The sequence below is a fragment of the Myxine glutinosa genome, chromosome 1 (genome assembly GCF_964187855.1).
Source record: "Myxine glutinosa chromosome 1, kmMyxGlut1.1, whole genome shotgun sequence".
Taxonomy (NCBI): Eukaryota; Metazoa; Chordata; class Myxini; order Myxiniformes; family Myxinidae; genus Myxine; species Myxine glutinosa.
This window is the reverse complement of record NC_136261.1, coordinates 32,098,099-32,118,718: the sequence shown is the minus strand read 5'-3', so window position 1 is coordinate 32,118,718 and position 20,620 is coordinate 32,098,099. Positions and strand designations below refer to the sequence as shown.

Sequence of the window (20,620 nt, the reverse complement as noted above, 5' to 3'; positions counted from 1 at the left end):
CCCACCCGGGCCGGAAAGCTTCCCAGAAGCTGGTGTCGGCGCGATTCGTCTGGCACGGCCTTCGACGGGACGTCCGCGATTGGACCAGCACCTGCACAGCCTGCCAACAGGCCAAGGTCCACCGACACACCCAGGCCCCGCTGGCACCTTTCACCGTGCCCGAACGACGTTTCGACCACGTCAACGTGGATCTGGTGGGCCCCCTCCCCCCATCACGGGGGTTCACACACCTGCTCACCATGGTGGACAGGACCACCAGGTGGCCGGAGGCCGTTCCCCTCGTCTCCACCACCACCGCCGACGTGGCGCAGGCTTTCATCGCCACCTGGGTCGCCCGCTTCGGCGCACCAGCGGACATCTCGTCGGACCGCGGACCGCAGTTCACCTCCGAGCTGTGGGGCGTGGTCGCCCGCAACCTGGGGGTCAAGCTCCACTGTACTACGGCCTACCACCCCCAAGCCAACGGGTTGTGCGAGCGATTACACCGCTCCATGAAGGCCGCGCTCATGGCCGGCCTTCAAGAAGGCGGTTGGGCCGACCGGCTGCCGTGGGTCCTTTTGGGCCTCTGCACGGCCCCCCAAGGAGGACCTCCGGGCATCCACCGCCGAGCTTGTCTACGGCCAGGCGCTACACGTCCCGGGCGAATTCGTGCCCGACGCTACCAGTCCCTGGTCCGCAGCTCACCAGCGCTCGGACCTCCAGGAGGCCGCCCGACGGTTTGCCCCCGTGCCAACATCCCACCACGGTGACCCCCAGTCCTACGTCCCCCCCAGCGCTTCGCACAGCAGAGTACGTTTTTGTGCGTCATGACGCACATCGGGGGCCACTCCGGCCGCCGTACGACGGGCCCTTCCGGGTCCTGCGACGGGACGACAAGTCGTTCGTCATCGACATCGGCAGCAGGTCAGACCGGAATTGCGGTGGACCGCCTCAAGCCGGCGCACGTGGACATCGACCAACCGCCACGGTTGGCCCTTCCGCCGTGGCGAGGCCGCCCCCCGTCCACGGTGCCCCCCACTCGACCGCCCACCACCACACCGGACCCCCCACGACCCGCCAGGGGTCGCTTCGGCCGGGTCATCAGGACCCCCCTCAAATTGACCCTGCCGGTGCAAGTCGATTCTGGGGGGACGTGTGTAGCGGCTACCGCTGGGTTTACACAATCGCCTTGCACCTACCAAGGACGCGGAGCGATCACCATGCCGGGCTTGTCCAGGACGCCCGGGCAGGCCTGCGCTCAACTTGCCAGGCCTCGGCCGGGACGCCCGGGCATGCCCGGGCACGCCCGCTCTCGACTTGCCAGGCCGCGTCCGGGACGCCCGGGCATGCCCGGGCATGCCTGCCCTCGACTTGCCAGGCCGCGGCCAGGACGCCCGGCCACGCCCCCTCTCGCCTTTCCCGGGCAAACGCTCCGGGATAATGTTTGTATATATATTGCTGCCCGATAAACGGGCTTTTCTGAGTACCCGAGTTGTTTTGTGACAATAAAGAAACTCGGACGAATTCCAGCTTTTTGTCGCGTCCATTCTTCCGACTACGTGGGAGCACAGCTCCTTCAAGGTCTTGAATTTCTCCTTGGGGAACAGCACATGGTCTTTAGCATCTCCATCATCAAAGCGGTGATTGCGCATCATGACAGGCTGCTAGAAATAATTTTACTCATTATGGCCACAGAGTTTAATTAACTAACTAACTCACCAATAAATTTATCTGCTCCTGCATGGGCTTGTTAGGGTTAGCCCCTGGGTCCCGGGTGAATGACCCGCCCTCCACCCCTTAATCTATCATTGGGGGCACTGCATCGGCAGCACAGCTACACCTGCAGCAAATGATACTACCCGCAGCCATATGCTGCATAAAAAGAGGAAGATTAAAAAATGCATAAAAAGAAGTATGCAATTTTGCCAATTATGGATTCTCAACTAACTAGAATGGCACTCTTCGACGTCGCGATGTCGACTGATATGCCTCCGCCCACATTATTACATCATAATACATACTTGTACCAAGTTTGATTTAAATCCCTTCAGCTGCCCTCAAATATCACATATTTACCTGACATGACCTCTAACCTTTGATGCCAAAATCGAATAACCACCATTTCATAATAGCCGGCGAAGCCGGTGTTGTGAATGAACGCGTACGTATTATATTGAAAAGCCAGATTTTGCTGGATCCCTTGACAATTTCGAAGCTTTGACGCACCAAATCGCTCAATGGAGGCCGCCATCTTGCGGATGCGGAAGTATGCATAACAAATTGAAAAAAGTTCAATCGGAGTTTGTTTCACCCGTCTTTTTTTGATTCACAATCTTATGCACCTCTAATTTGTAATTAAAATAGTTTAAGACCAACCTCGTTATCTTCAACGAAAATCGTCACCAAACACCAGAACCAATGTGATTCGAGCATTTGAAAAAATATTTCAAAAACCAAATCACTCAATGGAGGCCGCCATCTTCCGGATGCGGAAGTATGCATAAAAAAAATTGCGAAAAAGTTCAATAGGAGTTTGTTTCACCCGTCTTTGTTTGATTCACAATGTTATGCACCTCTAATTTGTAATTAAAATACTTTAAGACCAACCTCGTTCCCCGGGCCCACACGGGCCCTGGTTATCTTCAACGAAAATCGTCACCAATTACCAGAACCAATGAGATTCGAGCATTTGAAAAAAAAAATCAAAAAAGCTTTTTACCACATGTCGGACGCTGAAAACGGCGTCAAATATTCTAAAATTGAGGAAGAATTATTTTTTAGAAATCTCGCGGCCGTAGGGGATAGTTTTTCACGCCCGGAAATATCCGAAGTTGAGACGGAAATCGTGGCAAGAGGCTTTGGCTTCGCCTGCTCATTGCGGCTTTGCAGTAGGGTACTAGTAATATATACTTATGCCAAGTTTGGTCAAAATCCCATCACTGGTTCACAAGTTAGCGCAGTAACAAAATTTTTACCTTATGGTACATCTGACCTCTGACCTCTTGACCCCATTATGTAATCAATTCATCTTTGCATCATTATACATACCTGTACCAAGTTTGACTTAGTTCCTTTTAGCCGTTCTTAAGTTATCGCACCAACGAAAGCCTATTACACTCTCTGACCTTTGACCTCAAAAACAAATCAGTTCATCTTTGCATCATAGTACATATTTGTACCAATTTTGGTCAAAATCCCATCACTGGTTCACAAGTTATCGCAGTAACAGGGTTTTTACCCAACATGATCTCTGACCTTTGACATCGTGACCGCAAAATCTAATTAGTTAATCTTTACATAATTATACATACCTGTACCAAGTTTGACTTAGATCCCTTAAGCCGTTCTCAAGTTATTGCCATAACGAATACCTATCACGGATGGATGGACAGCCGGATAGCCAACCCAAAAAACATAATGCTTCTGGCGACTTCGTCGGCGAAAGAATTTTTTAAAAGAAAATGTAGGGTGGACATCATCACAACCCATTGTTGCCTGGGTTCCATGGACTAATGCAGGCCTTTGTTGATCTGCCTCTGCAGGAATTTTTTATGATCTGTGAACACATGACAATGTGCTCATCTATGACGAAGGTCAGTCTGTGGCTGAAAGGATGAGTTGAAGAAAATGTTTTTAACAACACCGAGTTAGTTGCACATACAGACTTGGCATTTAATATGGATTATTTTTTTCATTCTTGACTTGGGTTTACTTTCTGAACTCAGTATATCAATCTGGTGAGTTTCTTTTACGCTTCGGTGATTTCTTTGTCAAAAGAACCATGTCACTGATTGTCTTTCGCAGCAAGAAGTCAATAACAGGATAATGTCACAGATGGTGTGACAAAATGTAAGGACAGGTACATTTGACGATTGGCTTCACAATCGGGTATATAAGGGTTGTTGGTTCTGTATTAGTGGAAAACAACTGCTGCACGTCTACGTCTACTCCTCTGGAGATGGTCCGTCAACTTGACAATGCTGTTTGTCATGGAGTGGTGGCTTTACGAAATTCCGGCATGAAACAGCATGCTATTGCTTGGCAGTATGGCATCACTCAAGGTCAGGTGTCAAAGATACTGAAACGAAATGCTCAGAGGGGTGTCCCTACTCCAATACCTAGGCCAGGACGTCCACACAGAATCACAAGGAGAGATGATCGCCAGCTGCACCGGTTAGTCAGCAATGGCCGTACCAAGTCAGCTAATCGGCTTAGGGCTGAGTGACAGCAACTGACAAATGTGCCTGTATCCAAAAGGCTAGTCAACCAACGACTGGTTCAAGCAGGCTATCGTGCCAGGTGTCCCCTGAGAAAGCCACGCCTGACCAGACAACACAGCCAGCGCCGATTGCAATGGGCCAGAGAGCACCGTCAATGGCAGCCAGGACACTGGAATCACGTGACCTTCAGTGACGAGTCTAGATTTCTGGTCTATCGTCAAGATGGCCGCGTCCAAGTGCGCAGCCAAGTGCATGAAGCCTACAACGAAGATTGTATAGTGCCAAGAGTCCAATCTGGAGGTGGTGGGGTGACCGTTTGGGCTGCTTTTCATGCAGGGGGCAAAACTGACCTTGTTGTTCTGAATGGAAACCTGAACCAGTTCAAATACAGGGCCATTCTGGAAGAAACATTGCTTCCATTTGCTGGTTCAGCCTTTCGAGGAAACTTTGTCTTCCAAGATGACAATGCATGGCCTCATCGTGCTCGCATGATCCAACACTTTCTTGTTGACTGTGGTGTCGAGCATATGGAGTGGCCTGCCATGTCCCCGGATATGAATCCGATAGAGGACTTGTGGGCAGAATTAACGCGTCAAATTGACCACTTGGACCAGCAGCCGACCTCTGTGCGTGAATTGCAGCAGGCTATTGTCACTGCATGGCAAGCGATTCCTGTCCAAACCTTGGCAAATCTCGTGAACAGCATGCCTCGACGTGTACGTGCTCTCCTGAACGCTCATTGGGGTTACACGAAGTACTGAAGTGTAATTTTACTGTCCGTAATCCCAGTCATGATTTAACTTTTGTTTTTGTTGAATTTTTTTTTGGCTCATGTGTAAAATAAAGAGATACTTCTGGGAAACGTACAGAAGTTTAACACAGTACTGTCCGTGAATTGAGTTCGATATCAGTTTACATCACTTTCAAGGATCAATTTATTTGCTTCGAAATATCAAATGTGGTTTTTGTTTCTTTTAAAGGTCACATTAACAAAATCTAGAATAATTTCAACTTAATTCCAATGAACTTTTGGTTCTAAGACATCTTGAAAAGTAAGTTCACCCCCACAAAAAAAATATTCCATATTAAATGCCAAGTCTGTATATACTCTGCGCTCTCGCGTTCTTGCCCTGCAATTATAAACAAAACAACAATTGCTTGAAAACTTTTTCTTGCTATCATTTCAGGGAAAGGTATCAGATATTTCACAAAAATGAGTCTTTATAATACCAAAAACAATAATAACCACAATAATAACACAAATTTTAAGCAGTCTAACTTCAACTAATACGCTGAAACACAACTTTATATCACAGTGTGACAATTATGTAAATAACAACAGCCATTCAGATGAATGATTACACAAATTAAAGCACCACAACCTGTTCTGCATTGTGTTTCAACCTGTGTTTCACAACCTGTTCTGCATGCACTTCAAGGATATCTTCTTCTTTAATGGCCACAATGATTCCCACATTATTGTGGGGTTGACTGGGGGAAGCTTGGCTCAAGTCTTTCACTAACCAGCTGGCCAGGCCTGATGTTTGACGAAGGCTAGGGCAGGAATTTGTAATTTGTTCATGGTGCTGGCGATTGCCCACCCACTCTTCATGAAGGACACCGTGGGATTGTTAACGTCCACAACTAATGCTGGCAGACGGTACATCCAGTTTAACGTGATGTCCAGGTTAATTAACATCTATTTAAAAGGAGGGCACACTGATGAATCACCCTTCCTGTGACACATCGAGATGACAGTTTATAGCTCGCTCGGGATTCAAACCCAAGTTAGACAACTTAGAAGGGAGAGTGCATACCTCTAGGCCACCATGCAAGCCCACAAATTTGAAGGATCTAATAATCAATAAGGTTTTTCCCAAACATCGTTTTTAGTCTTTTTATTGGGCATTCAATTTAAAATGTCTGCAAATATGGCATATATTGTGACTTCCCTCAGCTGCTTCCCCAACCACCTAAGCATCATAAGATTCCCCTTTAAATTAGATCCTGCCAGACTCTCTTCCCTTCCCATCTCTCCTATACTCTCCTCTATCAATCTTGCTTCTCAATTTAACCTTTCTTTATTTAGCCTTCTCCAATCCACACCTTCTTCCACCCAACTCCCCCATCACACCATTTCTTCCTCCTCCCCCTTTACACCCACTCTCTCCCATCCTTCCTCCTCTCCACTCCACCCCCACCCTAACTCCTTCCACATCACCCCTTCACCATCCTCCCTGCCCTCACTCTTTCCTCCACACTCCTACACCCACAACTCCTCCCTCCACCCTCCTCCCTCTCCCCTCTCCCTTCCATGTTACATTAGTTCTTCGTGGCCATTGTTTTGGTCCTTCATGACATCCTTAAAAAATAGTTTGTTTCTTGTTTGAAATGATTTTCAATTTTGTTTGATAGCCAGACAGGCAGACAAGGTAAAAAAAATTTTTAATCTCATTCCTCTCTGCATGTGTGATCAGCACGAATTCAGAGCCAAAGTAATGCTAAACTACAGGTTCATTTCCGATTCATGTTAAAAATATAACATTAAATTGAAATTAAGTGGTTCCTTCATCATAAACCGACGTCTGTGGACAAAAGGACAGACTTTCAAGAAGTGAACCAATTGCTTAACCCTGCTTTCCGCTTCGTGTGCACAAGGTCATGAAATAGCTATTTAGTAGGGTGACCTGAATAAGTATTTCAATGCACCAATCTTGTAAATAAAATGAAGTAATAGATTTATAAATAAATAAATAAATAAAATGAATGAATAAATTAGTAAATCAATCAATCTTTCAGCAAGATATGTGATCAAATATAACCTGTTTGAGCAGATTTCGACACAACGCATCATGACTCAATGTTGTGTTTTCCAGTGCTCATTCCATCATAATTATTTAATTTGACATTCAAGTCGCTGTTTCCAAGTTGACGCAAGACAATGCGAGGTACAACAGTGCCTCACCAGTCCTTGTCATTCTGAACTTGCATGAAATGTGAAAACGTTAACATAAATCAATGGTTGTTATTTTTTAAAAGGAGAAGTGAATGAAAATGAATGAATGATCGTTTTAAGGCCATTTTCCCCGCTAGAGCAGGGGTTAGCCTTGCGGGCCCCATGACAATCATGGTTCCCTGTTTGAGGCAATGTTTTTATGGCCGGGTGCCCTTCCTGACGCCAACCCTTAGTCGCCTCTTACGATGCGCAGGGATACGGTGTACCTATTCTAAACCGGGGTCCACACCGGGATTAAAGGAGAAGGTGAAGTGTCGGATTTAAATGGTTTCTGTTGCACTTCCATTTTACAAGCAAACGACAATGGATGAGCTCATTACAAAAACTTGTTTTCTTTTATTTTTCCTTGTGGTCAGAGTTGAGTGAATAACACGGGAAGAAGAAATGATAAGTGTGCGAAAAAAAGGCACAGAGGTAACTTTACCTTGCCAAACCAACCTTGGCCCAGTTCCTGGACATATCGAATGTCCTCTCGGGCAGGGCCTCTTCGCTCCGCCAGTCCTGTGCAAAGTCAATGGGCAAGCTTTACAGTGGGAAACCAGTCCGACAGGGAATACAATGCAGACATTCATAATAGCACCACTCCTTGTGTGTAATCAATTATACTGTCATTAGTTTGATTATTTACAACAATCTCCTAAAGAACACAACACATTCTATGCCAAGCAAGAGTCAAAAAGCCTAAAATAGAATGCATCAACATGCTTAACCCTGTAACTGAGCAACAGCAACGTCAGAGATTGCAGGGCCTCGCCAGGATTTGTTTGAAGTTTGTGTGGTGTTTACTAGCTGCTGTGTTTGTGGTGTTTATCGATGACATGGATTTATGTTCAATCCAATATGGCTGCTGAACCATGTGACTGATGACGTCCTTAATTTAATTCTCCCATATAATTTTTGTGGAAATCATGCACAAGAAATTTCAAACTGATCGGATCAAGCGTTCTACTTGTCTAATTATGACATCATAATGAAGACCTGATGACATCATCACGAATATATGTTGTTCCCTATGACGGGTACTTGACAATAAGCCAAATTTCATTTTTTCCCATGGAGCGGTTTCAGAGAAACAGAGGTGAAATTATTTTTGGTTTTTCCAAGATGGCACCCGTAACACATGAGCTATGACGTCATAATTATTTTAAAAATTCTACAGCAGGAGGCGCTCCTATGGTGAAAATTTCTTGCCAATCGGACCAACCGTTATAGGGAAAGGCATACTCATTCTGTGCGGACAAACAGACAGACAGACAAACAAACAAACAAACGGACCCAAATGCAATTCCCTCTCCTTTGGCGAGGGTAATAAGGGTGACCAAATCATCTTTCTGTCTTCTACCGACTCCTCTCCGGCCTTGCACCCCCAGCTCTCTCTGTGCTCTGTCCCCCAAATATTCCTACAGGTCGCACAAGATCTGCCAGCAACCCTCTAATGGTTAAACTGCCGAAATCTCGGCTCTCCGCTCACCTTCACTCTTTCATTCCTCTTTTCTCCCGCCTCTGGAACAAACTCCCTCACTCCCTTCAATCCCACTCCTCCCTCCAGGTCTTTAAAACAGCTGTTCACCACCATCTCTTATCTTCCCCCATCCAAAACCTTGATCTTTTCTACCCCCGCTAATTCACCCCAGATCCACCTTGTTTGAAATTCCAACTTCTTTCCTGGAAGTCCTGGCAGTGTCCATATGTTTTATACCTCTCCCACTGCCCCCTTCCCACGCCCCCCCCCCAAAGCCCTCGCCCTCTCTCAGATCTCTCGATGTCTCCATGTCTCTCGGTCCCTGCTCTCAAATGTTGTGTTTGTGTCCTTCCCCCTCTCTCCCCATCTTGTCTACCGCTCCCTATGTTATATGTTTTATGTGTCGGTTTGTCTTTCTGTGTGATTAATGTTCGCTCTTTCACGAGCCTCGATATTGTATACAAAAAAAAAAAAAAAAAAAAAAAAAAATCTCTTCAAGGTATACCATGATGAAAATGAACAATTTTCCATTTTCAAAATGAAAAACCTTATTTTGCACAGTTCTACAGCTTTTGACTTGGCAAACAGAAAAACAATTGCTGATAAAGTTCCTGCCAGACAGCAGAACACTAATCGTACCTTTAGCACTGCTAAGCTACGTGTGATTGAACTTGGAAGATGCTTACATTACCAGTGCCCAGATCATCAGCCTTGTTATTCCACATATACAAAAAACAAGACCAAAAGTCTAACAGTGGCGTAGCCGGGCTTGTAAAACATTATAAACCACAAACACACATGATTAACTTTTTAAACAGTCGCTAATGCTGTTTATAACATTAAACAAAGAAATTGGGAGGAATCCCTTCATCCATGAGGTAAGTTTTACTTACAGAACTGAGCGAAGAACTACTGTAATCTACAGTCATGTGAAAAAGTAAGTACACGCCATGTAAAGTTTTGACTTTTTCAACATATTTCAACATACAGCTATTTGATCTTCATTTCAACAATATTGACAGATAAAGGTGATATAATATAACAAATATCATGAAACATTTACATTTTGTAGTCCATTGTATAATTTAAATAAACATAAATGCAAATTTCGCATGTGGAAAAAGTAAGTACACCCCTACATTTATCACGACTTAAAATACCTAAAATTAGAATCAGGACCTGTTTATCTCGTTAGAGAGGATTTTGAAGGAACCTGTCTTATTTAAACCTCAGACATTTAGTTTGGTTTGCTCTTTGTTGTTGAAGTGTGCGGCGTCACCATGCCTAGATCAAAAGAGCTCTCTGAGGCCTTCAGAAAGAAGGTTATAGATGCCTATGAGTCTGGGAAGGGATTTAAAAAGATCTCCAAACAATTTGAAATCAATCATTCGACTGTCCGGAAGATCATCTACAAGTGGAGAAGATTCCAAACAACTGCCAAATTGTTCAGGCCAGGCCGCCCCAGCAAGTTCAGCCCGAGAGCAGGCCGCAAGATGCTGAAAGAAGTCTCTAAGAACCCCAGAATGTCATCACGGGACCTACAGGTAGCTCTTGCCACTGTTGATGTCAAAGTGCACGAGTCTACCATTATAAAGAGGCTGCACAAATTTGATCTACATGGGAGGTGTGCCAGGAGGAAACCTTTGCTGTCCAGAAAGAACATCAGGGCAAGACTAAAGTTTGCCAATGAACACCTTGGCAAAGACCAGCACTTCTGGAACAATGTGCTCTGGACAGATGAGTCAAAGGTAGAGCTATTTTGCCACAGTACCAGAAGACATGTTTGGCAAAAACCAAACACAGCATTTGACTACAAGAACCTGATACCAACTGTAAAGCATGGTGGTGGAAATATTATGGTTTGGGGCAGCTTTACTGCATCAGGGCCAGGGCAGCTCACCATCATAGAATCCACGATGAATTCTTCATTGTACCAGAGGGTGCTTGAGGATAATGTGAGGCCATCTGTCAGAGAGTTGAAGCTCAACCGAAGGTGGACCTTGCAGCATGACAATGACCCTAAACATACCAGTAAATCCACCAAGGAATGGCTGAAAAGAAAGAAATGGAGGGATCTGGAATGGCCAAGTCAAAGCCGGGATCTAAATCCCATCGAGATGTTGTGGGGGGATTGGAAACGAGCTGTGCATGCAAGAAACCCCTCAAACATCGCACAGCTGAAATAATTCTGCATGGAGGAGTGGGCAAAAATTTCTCCCAGTCGATGTCAGAGACTGGTCGACAGTTATAAGAAACGCCTACTTGATGTTGTTTCTGCCAAAGGGGGCAATACCACCTATTAGAGCCAAGGGTGTACTTACTTTTTCCACATGCGAAATTTGCATTTATGTTTATTTAAATTTTACAATGGACTTCAAAATGTAAATGTTTCATGATATTTGTTATACTAGGGCATGCCCGTACTATATATAAGCTAGGACGTGCCCGTACGTGGGTGCCCGTTCCTTGCCAAAAAAAAAAAAAAAAAAAAATTTGTGTAGGGGTGTGTGTGTGTAAACATCCTAGGGCGTGCCCGTACGTGGGTGCAAAAAAACATGCGTGCAAACAACAACAACAAAAAAAAACTTTGAAACCACGTGGCAGTAACGACCACAGAACCCCCCCCCTCTATTTACATGAATGGTTTGGTCCATTCGCAACGACCACAGAACCCCCCCCTCTATTTACATGCAATGGTTTGGTCCATTCGCAACGCCAAAGCGAACGGCGAACGGCTAAATCGCCATAGCTCGGTAAGTACGTGTCCGATTAATTTCAAACCTTGAAAAGGCACATCCTCGGGTCCCCAGCAATATACCTGGCAAGTTTAAAGTATATCGGACCCGTGGTTGTCGAGAAACAGCGGTCACAGACAAACGTACAAACGTACAAACGTACAAACAAACACACAGAGATTACTGGAATTATAGATAGATTATATCACCTTTATCTATCAATATGGTTGAAATGAAGATCAAATAGCTGTATGTTGAAATATTTTGAAAAAGTCAAAACTTTACATGGGGTGTACTTACTTTTTCACGTGACTGTATATACCCCACAAGGATTGGAGGTGTGCTCATTTACCAAGGAACTAGCTAGCGCTTGCCAAGCCAGCCATTCCTTAACGGTTTTGAATGGAGTGCTTGCAAGAATGCTTTAACGACTTGGCGATCTCTCCACAAGAAACTTGGTAAATGAATACACACCCAGAGTTCTTGAGATCCGACCATAGATCGAATCCACTGTAATCTATATATCCCAAAGAGGAATGACCCTTCCTGCAGCTCCTGTAGTGAACAGGTGTACTAGTAAATTAAAATGTCGGTAGGTGGAGTAAGCCGTCGTAATGACATCATAGACGTAATGACGCAACGGACACAAAACTATTGTGTCATATTGTGTGTGCTTGTTGTGTGTGTCACACTTTAATATTGTTATGTCGGTGGGGGAGAGGAATATCTCGAGTCAGGTAGATCTGAATAGGTAACATGCTTCGTCTGTCACAATAGGGAATCTACCTGTGATAAGTTCTGTGTGTTTAGTCCGGTTTGTCGGTTAAGGAGTATACCTGTAAACATACCAGGATGTTTGTGTGCTAGGTAGTGATAGGGATTAAAGATAACAGCCCTTGTGTGTCACACCTGGTAATCAAACCTTTGTCCCTCATGGCAACGCACACCTGTAAACACTTAGATAGGCCCTTTAGCACACACAGTAATTAAATCCCCTTCCCTTACAACGACTATGGAAGAAGCCAGATCGGGGCACCGCCGGGTGGCCGCCGTCAGCTACACCACCAGCTATGCCTAGCAACATCACGTGACCACGCCACTTGGAATGTGTGATTGGAGGGAAGGCGCTGGAAGGTTCGGTGGAAGGCACTGGTTGCGGCGCGCCAAGGCTGACGTCACCGCGCAGGTTATAAAAGGGCGCTGCAGGACATTTTCAGCAGCTCTAGCTCTGTCTCTGGCACGTCCCTCTTTGGCCTATTGGCGCTGCACGATATCTCTCTGTGCTTGAAGCTCTTGCGCTTCTTCTTGCTCTTGAGAGGTCCTGGTGGTCATTGGTTCACCATCTGCGTGGTGCAGGAGCGAGGCTCGGTGCTGTGAACGGGTGGGACCTCGTGTGCAAACGGCGAGGGCGTTGGCTCGGGGCCTAGAGAAGTGTGCGAGGCGGACGGAGGGTTTCTCCGCACCGGAGTTTGGAGCCATGTTACACTGACGACGGACAGTTAAGACGCACCACATTTCATACACGCCAACGCTTTATTTTCCTTCATTCATTCCTGTTACCTGTTGTCGAGTCAAGTGTATGGGATCCCAAATTTAGGACCTTTAGTTATCATCGCGTTTCCATGTCCCGACCTTTATTTAAAATAAACCCTTATATTATTTTCTGTATATATATATATCTGAACGCGCACAGTTGTAAGGACGAAGGACGGGAACAGTGGTGAGTTTGAGGTGAAGGTGGGAGTGCATCAGGGGTCGGTACTAAGTCCACTACTATTTGTAGCTGTGATGGAGGTGCTGGCTCAGAACGTAAAGGAGGGTTTACCGTGGGAGTTGTTGCATGCAGATGATCTGGTGTTGATTGCGGAAAGTATGGATGGACTGAAGGAAAAGACGAACAAGTGGAAGGAATGTATGGAGACAAAAGGTCTGAAGGTGAATATCGGAAAGACGAAGGTGATGGCAAGTGGTAAAGCATGTGGTGAGGTGGAAAGAACTGGGAAGTGGCCCTGTGCTGTGTGCAGGAAGGGTGTCGGAGTGAACTCAATTCAATGTACAATGTGCGCTGAGTGGGTTCATCAAAAATGTAGTGGTCTGAGAGGGTCATTAACCAGTGTGGCAGCTACATTCAAATGTAAGGTGTGCACAGAGTGAGCTGCAGATGGAGGAAATGTTGAGTTGGATCTTGGAGACGGCGTGAAGCTGGAAGGTGTGAAAACATTTTGCTACCTCGGAGACATGCTGAATGGAGAAGGTGGATCAGACTCGGCAACGGTTGCGAGAGTGAGATGTGCATGGAAGAAGTTTCGGGAACTGAGTGGCGTGCTGATGAGGAGGGGAGTGTCGTTGAAGCTGAAGGGAAAGGTGTATGCTGTATGTGTGAGAAGTGTTATGATTTATGGGAGCGAGACATGGGTAATGAACGTAGAGCAGCAACGGAGGTTGGAAAGGGTGGAAATGCGAATGGTTCGATGGATGTGCGGTGTATCGTTGAGAGAGAGGAAGACAAATGATGAATTGCGAAAGATGATGGGAATAGAGCCTGTGATTGATGCTGTGAAGAGGAACAGGTTGAGATGGTTTGGTCATGTGTTGAGGAAGGATGAAAGTGACTGGTTGAGAAGAGTGATGGAAATGAATGTAGAAGGAAGTAGAGGACGCGGAAGACCGAGAAAGACTTGGCTAAAGATGGTGGAAGAAGAAATGCGGGCAAGGGGGTTAACAAGGAGAGATGCAGAAAATAGGGCAAGATGGAGAAGATTGTCATGGGGACCGCAAGGCTAACCCCCGCTCTAGCAGGGAAAATGGCCTTAAAATGCATGTTGTTGTTGTTGTTGTATATATCTATCTGAACGCAGTTTCCGTGTGGTTGATTTAATAGGTAAGACTGCAGGGCTCTTGCGCCGCCCCCCCGCCCCCCCCTCCATCCCGTGCACTTTGGGGTAGCTTTTTGTTTCCGGAGTCCCCAATTGAGTTTTCGCCACGACGGCTAAGGCCTTCGCAATCGGCTTCCGTGACCGTCTGATTTTAATCAAAGGCGGCCACACGACAATATGTAGAAGATGATATATTTGAACTTCCGGTACATTTGCAGTCCCGACGAAGGAATTAGTGTTACGATTATATTTACTATAATATTAACGTGACGTTATCATTATTTCGAAAATGATACTACCATTAAAAACCGAGGCCAATTCCTTACTTTTATTCTCCATTAATACATTGGTTATTGTCCCCCGTCGCACCGCGGAGCGAAAGGGGGACTATGGTTTTCCCCTCCGTCCGTCCGTCAGTCCGTCCGTCCATGCGTGCATGCGTGCGTGCATGCGTGCGTGCGTGCGTAAGCTAAGGACCGCATTCGAATTTGGTGTGTGGGTGCAACCCACGTCAAAATCCAAGATGGCCGCCGCCATGTACGTCTGATGCCATGTATGTCTGAACCTTGTGAGCGAAATATCTCGAAAAATAAGCGAAGTAGCAACTTCTAATCTGGTGTGTGGGTGTATCTAGGCACAAGGAAGAACGCTGTTTAAAATTCGGTCGCCACGTCAAAATCCAAGATGGCCGCCGCCATGTATGTCTGAACCTTGTGAGATGAATATCTTGAAAAATAAGCGAAGTACCAACTTCTAATTTGGTGTGTGGCTGTATCTCGGCATAAGGAAGAACGATATTGAAAATTGGGTCGCCACGTCAAAATCCAATATGGCCGCCACCATATATATGTCTGAACCTTGTGAGCGAAATATCTTGAAAAATAAGCAAAGTACCAACTTCTAATCTGGTGTGTGGGTGGATCTAGGCACAAGGAAGAACGCTATTGGAAATTGGGTCGCCACGTCAAAATCCAAGATGGCCGCCACCATATATATGTCTGAACCTTGTGAGCGAAATATCTTGAAAAATAAGCGAAGTACCAACTTCTACTCTGGTGTATGGGTGTATCTCGGCACAAGGAAGAACGCTATTGAAAATTGGGTCGCCACGTCAAAATCCAAGATGGCCGCCACCATATATATGTCTGAACCTTGTGAGCGAAATATCTTGAAAAATAAGCGAAGTACCAACTTCTAATCTGGTGTGTGTGTGTATCTAGGCACAAGGAAGAACGCTGTTTAAAATTGGGTCGCCACGTCAAAATCCAAGATGGCCGCCTTGCGTCTTCCACTTTGTCAACTCGCATCACTTCACCCGACGGGGGACCGAGGCATAACGCTTCTTAATATTAGTGCCAAACACCGCTCATCATCGATTCATGAACCATACACCGCTTCAATCCATTAACTTTGTGTTCATGACATTGGGATTAAAGTGTTATGGTCATATTTACGATATTATTATTACGAAAACGACACTAATGAAACAATACACTACTGTATTAAGAAACCTGAGCTTAATTTGTCCGAAGCGGTCCGAAGGTGAGGCTTAGCGCCTAGGGCCTATACGTACCGTTCTGTTGGAAGAGACGGAACGCCAATGCCTTCGATATTTGATGGTCATTTTAACAATCGGTTTGTTTATGTTTCACTCTAAATGAAAAACGTAAAGATAGAGCATGGCGAATGTGATATATGACAGGTTCGACGATATGTTCGGCATGAACGGCATATAAATCAAAATGGCGGTGTGTGGTGAGTCAGCTGTTGCACCACAGTCATGACATCAGACATAATCACATCACCCTGTCATGTGACCAGATCCTCAGCTCTGATTGGTATACGTTTGAAGGGACATACATACATGCATACATAAACACTGTTCTAGACGGCTTTGCCCGATGAGCTACGCCATAAAAAGTGACACTCATTTTCGAGTTAAACTGCTGCAAATATCAATGACTTCCTCCCTACACCGAAAGCCTTTCATAATGCTATGAAATGCAACAATTTTTATGTAGTGATCTTTTTTAGGTAGCACGCGGGGCACTTCAGTTGCTGACATTACATCAGGCACATGTGTGGCCATGAAGTGTGAAAAAGATGACTTGTACAATTGTACAGCTCTTGTTCTTTGTGTATTTTGCATTTGGGAAAATGCAAGGAGCAAGCTTAAAATCACACTGTGGTATCAATTGTTTAGCAGAAAGGAAGAGGACAGCATCAAGTACTCCAAGATGCCCCAAATTGCACAGCTCAAATAAAGGCTGCAGCAATTTCACATATATTTCTCATAATAAAGGTATTTTGAAAATTTGATGACAAAAACTCAAATGGTTTAAAATTTATGCCCTGAACAGACACTTTGAAGTTCAAATGGTAAATAAATAAACACGTAAGCGATTACAAAAACTCGGCCGCCTTGCGCTGCCCAGCGATGAACGGGCTCGTAATACGGGCTACAAAATGGAAAATTGTTCATTTCTACTCAATGCGACTTAATCTCTTCACCTCTTTTCTCAATTAATGCCACCTCTCCTGTCATTTTACTCCAAATTGCTCTGTGGTATGCTCTTTTCTGGTGTTTTGCATGCTTCATTTCTCGGTACACCTCTATTTATTACATAATCTCGTTCGGCTATCAGCACAAAATAGATTACAGATGAGGTCATTCCTTTGCCAAGTGATTAAAATCAAGGTGGAGCACAGCTGCAATTTCAAAAATAACTTGTGCCCCATTAGACAATGCCATAAGCACGACATTGTCCACATTTCACACATACTCGTCTCCCTACCTGCTTTATCCTGCAGCTCAAATCCATCCCTCGTGGCCGTGGAAAGTACGTAGACATCTGCTGTATGGATGGTGTGTGGGGTATGTGGCAATGGAGTGTCTTCTAAAGGTGGGGCAAAGTCCTCAGTTGTAAACTCATTCCCAAACTCAAACTCCTGGAAAAGTTGCAGTGGATAATCAGTGGCATTAATCCATCAATCCAGATTGAAGAAACAATAATGGCACAAGTAAAGCAGGAAAAAATAAAAAATAAAAAAAACTAACCTTGAAACCAGCGCTTTTGAAGCAGCAAGTGCACATGAAGAGCACTGTGATGAGGCAGGTGAGCGTTGCAAAAGAAATGAGCAATGGCACCAGGAAAGATCCGGTGGCATTTCTGTCAAGCGCGTCATCTCTGAGATCTGCAGAAATAAAATGAATAACTTAATATTCCTTCCTTCAGTTGGGCTTTGACTATATATATATATACACAAAGAATTAAGTTAAGCACCCCCCCGTTTTTTTACAACCTCGCACATTACAAGTTTGTTGTCGTCAAAACAGTGTAATATACCCATGATATTGCTATATTTTCTGGAGAAGTGATATTATGGTCACATAAAAACATAACAATCATGCCGTTTTCAATATTTTATTCTGAATAATTTAAGGTGAAATTTTTTGGGAATTTTAGGCATATTTTCACCTCAATTTAAGTATGGAGCTATAGGTCCATCACGGACAGTGTGGATGACGTTTATGTTTTCTAACGTACAGTCATTGTTCTGAGAAGACCTCTAGCGATCTTTGCGTCAATAACGTGTGTAGGACCCACGTGATCGGATCACTGACTCAACCCTACGTCTCATAGACCCTGTAAGCCGTCGTATGCGTTGCTGTGGCAGGTTGTTCCATTCCCGATGTAATGCACGTTCCAATGCATCCAGATTGGCTATTGGAGGGACCATCTTCGCAATTTGTCGTCCCAACATGTCCCAAACGTGCTCGAGGGGGTTCAGGTCAGGACTGTACGCAGGCCAGGGGATGGTTGTCACAGCACCTTGCTCCATCCGATCACGTGGGTCCTACACACGTTATTGACGCAAAGATCGCTAGAGGTCTTCTCAGAACAATGACTGTACGTTAGAAAACATAAACGTCATCCACACTGTCCGTGATGGACCTATAGCTCCATACTTAAATTGAGGTGAAAATATGCCTAAAATTCCCAAAAAATTTCACCTTAAAATATTCAGAATAAAATATTGAAAACGGCATGATTGTTATGTTTTTATGTGACCATAATATCACTTCTCCAGAAAATATAGCAATATCATGGGTATATTACACTGTTTTGACGACAACAAACTTGTAATGTGCGAGGTTGTAAAAAAACGGGGGGGTGCTTAACTTAATTCTTTGTGTATATATATATATATATGTGTGTGTGTGTGTGTATATATGTATGTATGTATGTATGTATGTATGTATGTATGTATGTATATATATGCACCTTACTGGCTGTTCCCCACTGATGGTATATAAAAAAAAAAAACCACCTTTAGAGGCCATTTTTCCCCGCAAGCGGGGGTTGGCCTTTTTCAGGGACCGTGGTTGTTGTTTTTTTGTTTTTTTTGGTCCCCTTTTTGAAGCAATGTTTTACGGCCGGATGCCCTTCCTGCCGCCAACCCTTTTTGTCGCCTTTTTACGACAAACAGGGAATTACCAGTGAACTGGTACTCAATTAGCCGACCTCGGAAGGATGACAGGCTGAGTCAACCCCCTGGCGTTAATTCAGCGATCGACCGGGATTCGAACCCAGGATCCTAGGATCCTAAGCTGGCACCCTAGCCGCTAGCCCAACACCAGGCTCCCCACTGATGGTATGAAGTCACATAATGACTGATATCAAAACCGAAAGGTTTTCAGTCACAAGTGTATGGAAGGCTCACTGCGTTGCCCTGATGAAGCCCCAACAAGGGTGAAACCAGGTCGGTAACTAAGTTTTGCATACACTTGTGACTGTATCTGAATTTAACATCCATGACACACTGCTCGATGGCTCCTCCGGAGCTTGGCAGGCAATGCGGACATACGTGGCGATGCCGTCACGACATTCGCTCATTAGGTTGGAGAACCAAATTACAGATACTAATTAGTTACTCCCAACCACATACATCCAGGTCGACTCCATATAGTGAGTGGATACCAGAGATAATGTATCGCTCCCAGTAAAGTGCAGCAGTAGCTGTATGGGACACCTTACTGGCGTTTCCGCATTGTCCAACAGGACAATGACCCAAAGCACACAGCCAAGACAACGCAGGAGTGGCTTAGGGACAACTCTGTGAAGGTCCTTGAGTGGCCCAGCCAGAGCCCTGACTTGAACACATTTGAACATCTCTGGAGAGACCTGAAAAATGGCTGTCCACCGACGGTCCCCATCCAACCTGCCAGAGCTTGAGAGGATATGCAGAGAAGAATGGCAGAAAATCTCCAAATCCAGGTGTGCAAAGCTTGTCGCGTCATACCCAGGAAGACTCGAGGCTGTAATCGCTGCCAAAGGTGCTTCAGCTAAGTACTGAGTTAAGGGTCTGAATACTTATGTCAATGTGATATTTCAGTTCTTTATTTTTAATAAATTTGCAAAACTTTCTAAAATCCTGTTTTCTCTTTGTCATTATGGGGTATTGAGTGTAGATTGATGAGGGAAAAAATGAATTTAAACGATTTCAGCATAAGGCTGCAACATAACAAAATGTGAAAAAAGTGAAGGGGTCTGAATACTTTCTGAATGCACTGTATATACATATTGTTACGTTTATGGGGGTAGATGAAGGAATCTCATAGGAAAGGTCGGATTATATAATTATAGCATGGACACTGGACGCGTAGGATAAATCTCGATGCACTTAAGTAGAGAAACTGTAGCTGAAGATCGCTTATGTGTCTTCACATGAGTGAAGCCGTGCTAATTATTTCGGGATTAAGGTTAGCTTTCCCCAGTATGTGATTTCCCCTCTGTGATTTTCCTTAATAGTTGACATTTACAAGGCCGGCCATGAAAACCCCCATTAAAGAACATTTACAACCAGCGCCGGCTCTATGAACACTCACGGCAACTAAGCCCTGCCCACATTAACACTTACGGCAAAAGGCGACGCACGCCTCCAGAGTGGAAGAACGATGGGCATGGAAGAAAGATAGGCGTGGAAGAAAGAGCCATAGGGCGGGTACCGTTGCTGGTAAATCAAATTAATCGGATGTCTCTCTGTCTGTTTGTGCTTTTTGCAAAGACCGCTGGACTGACAACCATCAAATTTGGCACACAGACCAAGTCCGACCCGGGGATTGTCTTAAGGGTATTTTCATGCACCACTTCAGCCTTTAAAGACTGTCTTCATTCGTCGATATATGTACTTTTCACTTTTTAAAGGTAGGAAATAAATAAAATAGACTCAATGAGGAAGGAGCAAAGGTGCTCCATCTAGCGGAGTGGTCCATTACCAAGCTGCTTGTAAAGCGCTCGCCAAGCACTCAAGCACTCCAACAATACTGT

The 20,620-nt window shown here is 45.0% G+C and overlaps 1 protein-coding gene across 2 annotated transcripts in view; it reads right to left on the bottom strand.

Moving 5' to 3' along the window:
• LOC137422484 (uncharacterized) overlaps positions 1 to 20,620 on the bottom strand; it is a 92,147-nt gene that overhangs the window by 41,035 nt on the left and 30,492 nt on the right. For both annotated transcript variants that reach the window (XM_068109230.2, XM_068109236.2), the window contains exons 2-4: positions 17,347 to 17,483; positions 17,084 to 17,237; positions 7,640 to 7,716 (exon numbers count right to left, since the gene is read on the bottom strand). In XM_068109230.2, coding sequence (XP_067965331.2) covers positions 7,640 to 7,716; positions 17,084 to 17,237; positions 17,347 to 17,483 — 368 coding nt within the window. The remainder of the gene's footprint in view (positions 1 to 7,639; positions 7,717 to 17,083; positions 17,238 to 17,346; positions 17,484 to 20,620) is intronic.